We start from the raw sequence: 8,635 nt of genomic DNA, 5'->3' as shown, positions 1-8,635 counted from the left end.
TAGATAATTTGACAGATGTCACTTTAAAAAGAAGAGACAGAATTAGTAATATGTGTGTTGTGCACAGAACTGCAATCCAGCATTAGTAATCTATTGCTGTCATTCTCAAGTAGAGGGGAAAGTAGGTTAGTAGATGGCCAGGATGTCTCCACACAGCAACCACAAAATGAGTGCCGAGGCCTGATTCATGAATATATTCGTCATCTATGCAAAATGCAATATATTTGCAACCCGTTATTTTTTCTAAATAATCAAAAGTTATTGTTATACCTAAATTGCATTGGTAAATTATTAAAAATGACTTTCCGTATATCTCACATTCTCAGTGATGACTATGTTAGTTTTAAGGAAGGAAAAACTGAAAAATTTGTTTACATTCAACTAAGTTTTCACTTTAAACTCAAGGCAGAGAGGAACGTTTTCAGAGATGCCAAGGTCTGGGTTGGTGCCCAGCTGGTGGGTGAGGCGGGTGAGTGGTTGTGGGCCTGGCACATGGCTCCTGCCGACCTCCAGTTCATCTGGGGGGAGCTCCTGCTCTAGAAGGCTGGCGAGCAAAGCCCTCTCCTTCGGGACATCAGCTTCTCCCGGGTCCCCCCAACTCTCCGCCGCCACACCATCCTGTCTGGGAAAAAGAAAATCACTGGGATGCGGCAGGCGCCTGACAGCCCGCAGAGGAGATGCTGCCGAATGACCGTTCACCTGGACCGCTCCGGGAAGCGCCGGCCGAGCGCCACCGCTGCCGCCCGCGCTCCCCGCGGCCGCGGGCTGGGCTGGCCCCGCACGGCCGCACGCCGGGGAGGTGCCGGGCGGCGCGGCCCCGGCCCCGGCAGCCGCGCGTACCGGCTCCGGCCCCGCCGCCGCTCCCGCCCCCGCCGCCCCGCCCCGACACCACCATGGCCGTGGCGGCGGGGCGCGGGGGAAGGTGCGGCGGCCGGCGCGGGGGCTCGGGCGGGCCGTACCGCCGAGGAAACCCGGACAGAGGGGAGCGCCGCGGCCTCGGGGGAGCCGCCTCCGGCTGGGCCGTGGCGGCCGGCGGAGAGCTGCCCGCGGCGCGGAAGGTGCGCGCCGGGCCGGGGGGAGGTACCGCCGCGGGACGGGCGTGCGCTGGGAGCGGGGGTCAGCCGGGGGCCGGCCGGGGCAGGAGCGGGTGCGGGGGCCCCGGGCGCGCCGGGGGCAGGTGCGTGCGCGGCGGGCGCCGCTCCCCTCCTGCCGCCCCTGGGCGGCTCCGGCTCGGCGGGGCTCGGCTGGGCGCCGGCGGAGCGCGGCGCTCGCTCGGCTCGCGATCGTGTTTGCGCATGACCCCTCCCCGCCTGCGCCCTCCCCTCCCCGGCGGCAGCGGCGGCGGCGGGGAAGGTTGGCCTCAGACACAGGCGGCTGCTCGGCGGCGGCGGCGACGCAGTGCAGAGGTGCGGGCAGGTTGAGCTGGCCCCGCGCCCCGTCTCTCCCGCGCCCCGCCTGCCTCCGGAGCTCGCTCCCTGCCGGCGGCCTCCCCGCGCCGGTGTCGGGCCGGCCCCCCGGCCATGAGCGCGGCGCTGGGTGTCCCCCCGCCGCGCCGCCTCCCCCGCCGCCCCCGGCGGCTGCCGGGCTCCAGGAAAGTAGCTTGATGAGTGTCCAAAGTAGCAGTGGAAGTTTGGAGGGGCCGCCATCTTGGTCCCGGCTCTCCACGTCCCCACCGAGCCTGCAGGGCTGCTCCGCGGCAGCGGCGGCCTCCCAGCTGCACGGCGCGCCGCCCGGCAAGGCGCCCAAGGAAGGTAACGAGCGCGCCGCGGGGCCGCGCGGGGGGCCCGGCCCTCGGGGAGGGGCCCGGTGGCCGCCGCCGGAGGTCGGTCCCGGGCTGGCGGGGAGCGGCGGCGGGAGAGGTCGGTACCCCCGGTGGCGGCGCGGGGTTAGCGCTGGGCCCGGCGGCGGTGAGCGGAGCCTCGGGCGCTGGGCGAGGGGGGCCCGCCGTCCCCGCCCGCTCGTCAGCGCGGCGGCGCCTCGTTGTTCCCCCCCGCGCCGGGCCGCGCAGCGGGACCGGCCGCGCTTCCCTCCGTCCCCGGGCCGGCCGCCGCCGCTCCCGGCTCGGGCGGCCGCTCGCCGCGTCTTCCCCGAAATAGGCTCCCCTCTGCCAGCCGCCAAGTAGAAGTGCTGCGCCGGAGGATGCGGCTGTTGTTGCTGGAGGGAGTCGGGCACTTTTGGCATCATGGAGGTGGGAAGGAGAGAGGGGCCGACACCGGAGGTTCGTCCCCGTGGGGAAGTCGCCCTCAGGGGCGGCCGGTTTTGCGGCCAGAAGTGACAGGGCGCCTTGCGGCCGCCACGAAATGACTGCAACTTTCTCCTGTCCTCCATCACGCCTTCGATGATAATATTTTTCTCCTCCCTCCCCTGCTCCTCCCCTCTTGTGTTACACCGACAGCGACAGCAGGGTGTTGTGGGTGTTTGCAGGGAATATCTGTATGAAGGTTATGAGCAAACAAGTCCCTTCGCTGTTCCCTTTCGGGTATTGTCTGCTTTCCTCCTTGTGTTGAAATGTGTTGCCACAAGATGTAGCAGTTATACAGCTATTGAATTGCTCGGCGCTTTTAGCTAAAATAACTACTTGCTGAACGCCAGTTAGTGGCGGAGGAGAACTTTTATGCACAGATATTTGCATACCGAACAGTTGTATAATTTTACTTCATTTGCCCCAGTTTAATGACTACCGTGTAGCGTTTCGTGCAGCATCTGCAAAACGTCATTGCCCAAGCAGGAAACTTGCTAACTTAAAATAGAAATAATAGCGAAGACGGGGAGTCTTTGTTTTTCAGGTCTTCCTGTAGCTGCTTGCTTGCTTGCTTTTTGGGTTTTGTTGGGGGTTTTTTTGGTTGATAAGCGATGTAAGGACGTGGTAACAGGGATTCGACATCCTGAAAACATATAACGCAGTCCGGTTTCTCCCATTTTCCACGCCAGTAGTTGTCAGACTTGTATCACTCTGTGTCACTTTTGCACACGCTCCTGCAGGTAGATTGACATGAAATGCTCTAGAAAATACCTGGGAAGGAATTATGGTATATGTTAAAGATGCTGAGTAAAGTGGCAGGCATTTTGTGCTCGTCTTCTCTGGGAAACTGAAGCTCTTAGAAAAACGACAACCACCAGCCAAATTCCTAGTTTTAAGTTTATTGAGAGTAGGTTTCTTCGGTGTTTTGCAACTCTTGTTATGAATATGCATGCATATAATACGTATGTGTAGGATATTTTTGGATATATTTCAAATACCTGCTGTACAAGCTTGAAATTACTATTGCAGGATAAATTACGTATCTGTTTATTTTAAGAAAAAATGGTGATCCGTGAGTACCTCTATTTAGACAAGGAAAAACATTTTTTGTGAAATTAATTTTTAACGTGATGATGATGCTGCTTTTTATAGTTTTCTTTCTTATGGCTCATGCTCTTGGATTTTTCTGGGTACTGTAATTTACATCCTCTAATACAGATTCAGGGGTTACAGAGTAATTAAAACCTTGGTGTTTGCTTGGTAGTATAATGTGCTGTATTTGCGTGGTATTCCTGGGTCACATTACTTGTGTGTTCTCACTAGGTAGCTCTGTTTGAAAATCAGCATAAGCTGCCAGCCATGCTTGGGGTTATGTTTTGCATTCATGCTCGTGGGATGTTATCAGCACAGCTTACTTTCTGTATGTACATTTTACAATTAAGTGTCTTACCTGAAAGCAGTAGGCCCTGAAATATAAGCATGTCAGTATGTTCATAGACACAGGCTTATGTATGTGATAGAATGTTATTGGATCAAACTAATAAGCGTGCAAAATTTGCAGTGCAATGTGTTTATAGGAGCCTGTGCCGTCATCAATTCTGAACTTGTGACACCTTGTGATGTTAGTGGAGATGATGAGTTTTGGAGCAGTGCGCAGCCAAATACTGGATCAGCTGCATCACTGCTAATGCCTCAAAACCTGGGCCCGTTTTTAGTGGGTAATATTTACAGATACAGCACGCTTGGCACTTGGGCGGAGCTTGCCATCCAACCTGGCCTTCTCATTTGTGACTTCAAATCCTTTTGGTTAGCTTTTGTGAGAGTTATGTTCATATTGCCCTCAGATATGCAGGCCTTCACTGAGTGTATCGCTTGTGCTGTGGTTCATTTGACCTCACCTGTGATCCACTATGAAGGTTTGGTATTAGCCCACCTGTCTTATATGGACATTTAAAGATTCTGGTTTATTAAGAACAGAAACCCCCAGCACGCTAATTTAGGACATCCTAAAATATTCTCTGAATATGTCATGAGAAAAAAGCAAAAAGAAAAGCTCTCACATATATAATTATTGCACAAAGTTATTTGAAAAAAATTAATTGCAATGCTATGTCAGTATCAAAAGAGACTACTTGGAAAACATAGATGAAATTAGAGAAGATAATATTTTAAAAATATTTCAGTCCTTTAAAATGCGCTGCAACATTGCAGCAACGTTTTCTCTTGAATGCTACCTTCTATATCTTGACTTAGAGTGGCATCATTGCTTAGCTATATTGATTTGAATATATGTTTTAAGGTTTTAAAATGAAAGGACTGCGGTGGACTTGAAAACAATAGTATCTGTACACTTCTATTGTATAAGAACTGTCTCTTGTTTGCATTTTAGCATAGCTTCTAAATGCCTGTCATTCTGTCAGTTATTTTACATGCCTATGACTTATTTGTGGTATATGTGGCCACTTGTTCAAGAGTCTGCAATAGATGCTATCAGGAATTTAGGAGGACTGTTATGCTGTATTATTTTACATACTGTATGTGTGATCATATAGATAAATCTTGTGCCATAGCTCACGTAACTGCAGTCGCACAACTTCCTGTTTGAAGTTTCTTGACTTTTGTATGCTTTATGTGTGTAACTAAAAACACCAGAGCACATAGCTGGAAAGTGCTGTTTCGTAATGGGGAATGTTCAGGCCATTGCTGACAAGGCAGAGTCAGAAGAGATCTCATAGATTGCTTTGGGCTTCAAGGGACTGTGAAGGTCACCTAGTTCCAACCCCACTGCCATAGGCAGGGACACCTTCCACTAGACCAGGTTGCTCAAAGCCCCATCCAACATGGCCTTGAACACTTCAGAGAGGGGTCAGCCATAGTTACCAGAGAGTCAACCCGTTCCAGAGTCTCACCACCCTCACAGTAAATAATTTCTTCCTAATATCTAATCTAAACATACTCTCAGTTTAAAACCATTGTCCCTTGTCCTGTCCCTCCATGCCCTTGTGAAATATCTCTGTCCAGCTTTCTTGTTGCCCCCTTAAGCTCCTGGAGGGCTGATCGAAGGTGTCTGCAGAGCTTTTTCTTCTCCAGGTTGAACAACCCCAACTCTTTCAAGCCTGTCTTCATAGTAGGGGTGCTCCAGCCCTCTCATCATCTCTGTGGCCTTCCTTGGGACTCCTACAGCAGGTCCACATCCGTATGTTGAGGCCCCTGAGCTGAACACAGCTCTCCAGGTACGATCTCAGCAGAGTGGAGTAGAGGGGCAGAATCACTTCCTTCAGTCTGTTGGCCATGCTGCTTTTGATGCAGCCCAGGACATGGTTGGCTCACTGGGCAATGCTGTAGTATCTGGCAATCAAGCATAGTGCTTTGTAAATCACTTTTTGTGTGTTCTGTTGACTTTCAGCACTTCGCTAAAAGCAAAATAGAATGCCAAATAGAACTTTGAATTACCAGAACAGGAATGCTAATTTCAGTTTTCAAATTTGATCCCAAATTAATATATGATGGCAAAGTGGTAAATAAACTTATGACATGTATTTGACAGTCTTTGAAGAACTAGTGTTGTAGGTGTAGCTGATTTTGTTGCTAACATTTTTTTCCCTAAAGTTTGATAAACGTCTCATACTTCTATCTATTGTTACCTAAAATGGGATGGTGGTTGTCTGTCTGAACATAAAGGTACAGTTTATTTCCTCCTTAAGTTTTCAATCTAGAAAATGTTTCTGGGTGCCAGGTTGCTTATGCTATGTACAGTGTATTAATCCATGAACATGAAAGCTACCTGAATCTTATTAAAACTTACAGGGTTGTTGTTTTCTGTTGTTTGCTTGTAGTAAAAAACCTCAACTGCTTTATTTGCTTTACCAGTAAGTTCTTACTAAGTTTGTTTTTTATCATTCAACTGTAGATTAAACATCTTATGAATTTGACCAGTTTATATGGGAGTAGACAAGAATGGGAACACTTTCATTTTAAAAATGGTGGTATATTTTTACTCAGAATGAGCCAAGCAATCATAAAAGGTTATTTAGGCTGGCTGTAGCACGTAGCACAGAAATTCTAGCTTCTGGTTTTCCTGAAGATGAGTTTCTCATGGTAAGCTGATGCTTATGCCAGATTCTTAAAAGATCTTGTAGCGTGTCCAAATGAGAAATGGGAAAAGATGACCTTTTTTAATATGGATCCTTATTTGAATCTGCTTTTCTATAATTCAGTGCTGTAGCAAATAGAGCAAATTAGTACTTGGCTGATTGTTTTGTTTTAATTCTGTTTTAAGCTGCCTAGAATGGAATTTCCCATTAACCTATTTCATTTTAAATGGAGAGAGAATTGATATCTTTAAGGACAGGCTGTATTTATTTATTATTATCTCCATTCAAATAAAAAGCCTGTTATTTCTCTCATTCTTTTTTTCCCTATATTTTTTCTTCTTGTTTGCTTTTTCTTTCAGCAAGTAATTTTTTTTCTTAATCAAGCTGAAGTAAACTTGTTTATTAGTAATAACTACGGTCTGCAATTAGTCTTTAGTCTTGACATTTCTTTGGATTATTTTAGAGCCTGGTAATCCTAAATGGTTGCAAAATACTATTGGGACTCCTGGGAAAGACTACTTTATATATATGCATCATATATATATTCTAGAATATATATATATAGAATATAGAATTTTGCTACCTTAAGAATTGAGATTATGGAAATATGACAAGCTTAAATAATCCTTTATGCTTTTTGTATTCTTGGTATAAGGTTGTGTTTTGAAGTAGTACTTGCAGTTTACTCCCATACTAAATTTTTTGCTTCCATGCTGAGGTTTTTACACAAGAAAAAACGTTGAAGTTGGTAAATTGTGTTTATGCAGTAGAGTATTTCCTGAACTGTTGCTAAAAAGCATAAAAACACATAAGTGGGAGGAAGAAAAGCTTTGTATTTATGAACTTCCTTCTGTTTGGCTTGGTGTGTTTCAGCTGTAAAATAGGGAAAGGGAAATTTGGTTTGCCAGGTTGCTCTGAGGGGATGTTAAGGTGGGTAGAGGAAGAAGAGTGGTCAGGGTTTCTGTTGAGAATGCCAGTACTTCGGTTGTGGTCGTTGGAGAGCAGTTAAACAGAAGCTGGCTGCCATAATAGAACCCGTTTTTTTCACGTGGGCTTGCAAGTGGAAAACTCCTAATAGCAGCTGAAGATAACAAGGAGCAAGTACTGCACCTTATCACTTTAGGTTCAGTACTTAATGATCAAGTTCTGTAGCAGTAGGGAAGTGTTAGTGAGTATCAGAAGGTATTTTGGATCCTACATTTCCTATCATCTTGACTCCATCCTTATTGAGATGCTCCATTTGGGGTAGGAAGTAAGGGTCTGCTTCCTTCCCAGTCACCTTCTCTCTGGAGGTCTTACTCCTGTCCTTCATTCCTGAGCAGAATGCTGGGATATGCCAAAAGAAAAATCCTGGCAACCAGCCTTTCGTTGGTGAGAATGTGGTAGGTGGCAGGAACATTAAAGCTTGTAAGCTTTAATCCACCTCAGTCAAACTTAGTCCCAGAAAAATGGATCAGAAGGTCCTAAATGAGGTTGGACATGCTGAAGGTGCTGGGGAAGGCTGGGACTATGCGAGTCTTTGGGGTCAGTCCATGCTGGAGGGATTGACTGAAATCAGAGTGACTATATTACTAATTTTAATCATGACTTAAATCAGTGAGCAGGAAACCCTGATTAAATAATTGTTTTTAATTTTATTTTACATTTGTGCTTAATTATTTTTCCTAAAGAAAAGTTGATTCTAATTGGTCTAATTTGATCATACCTCTTGCTAGGTGGGAGGATACACATCTATGTGCATGTATTTAGGTAGTTATGCAGCTTAGATTCTTAATGTTTAAGAAACATAATTCCCCATGCTTTAGACAGCTTTTAGCATACTTTGTTAGCTAAATAAAATGAATCCTGATTGTGCTACATACATAGAAGAAACAAATATATCCAAATGTGTTTTGCATTTAAACCAGATTAAGTAGAATTGTCTGTTGTTTGTAAAATGAGTCATTTTTTTTCTGGTCACTGTGCCTTGCGAGATTTGGAGTTAATAGATCAAATCCAGTCACCATTCCTTCTTGTTCATCATTTGGAAAAGAAAGCCAGCCTTTCCTCCTTTATGAGTTGTCAGTTGCTCTTTAGCAGTTGTGAGTGACCCAACTGTTGAAATGGTTGAACAAATGAAAATGGCAGAAGTGGTTGTTGGTGAAAGCTGATGGAGCGCTTCACAACTCTGATTCAGGCAGCTCACCAGCTTCCCGTGATGTGATGGTTTGGCTGCCAGCAGAGCATTAAAGTTTATAATGTTTGGATGTGTTTTTCCCTTGTATGAATTTAATAGATCATAAACTTTAAACCTCACTGT

The 8,635-nt window shown here is 46.9% G+C and overlaps 1 protein-coding gene across 3 annotated transcripts in view; it reads left to right on the top strand.

Moving 5' to 3' along the window:
- The first annotated feature begins 1,017 nt into the window (after positions 1–1,017).
- The window catches only part of TLK1 (tousled like kinase 1), a 69,338-nt gene continuing 61,720 nt past the window's right edge, over positions 1,018–8,635 (top strand). Inside the window, exon 1 of one of the 3 annotated variants that reach the window (XM_027911578.1) lies at positions 1,018–1,058. Coding sequence is in view for 1 of the 3 variants with exons in the window: in XM_027911576.1 (XP_027767377.1) it covers positions 1,604–1,751 (148 nt within the window). In the remaining 2 variants the exon portion in view is untranslated. Of the gene's footprint in view, positions 1,059–1,396; positions 1,752–7,412; positions 7,519–8,635 lie in introns of those variants that run through there. The other 2 variants (XM_027911576.1, XM_027911577.1) reach the window with 2 other exon arrangements.

Source organism: Empidonax traillii, unplaced genomic scaffold (assembly GCF_003031625.1).
Source record: "Empidonax traillii isolate 1590-97213 ecotype Southwest subspecies unplaced genomic scaffold, ASM303162v1 scaffold33:size3420811, whole genome shotgun sequence".
Lineage (NCBI taxonomy): Eukaryota > Metazoa > Chordata > Aves > Passeriformes > Tyrannidae > Empidonax > Empidonax traillii.
The sequence above is the reverse complement of the archived record's forward strand: the minus strand, read 5'-3'. Positions and strand labels throughout refer to the sequence as shown.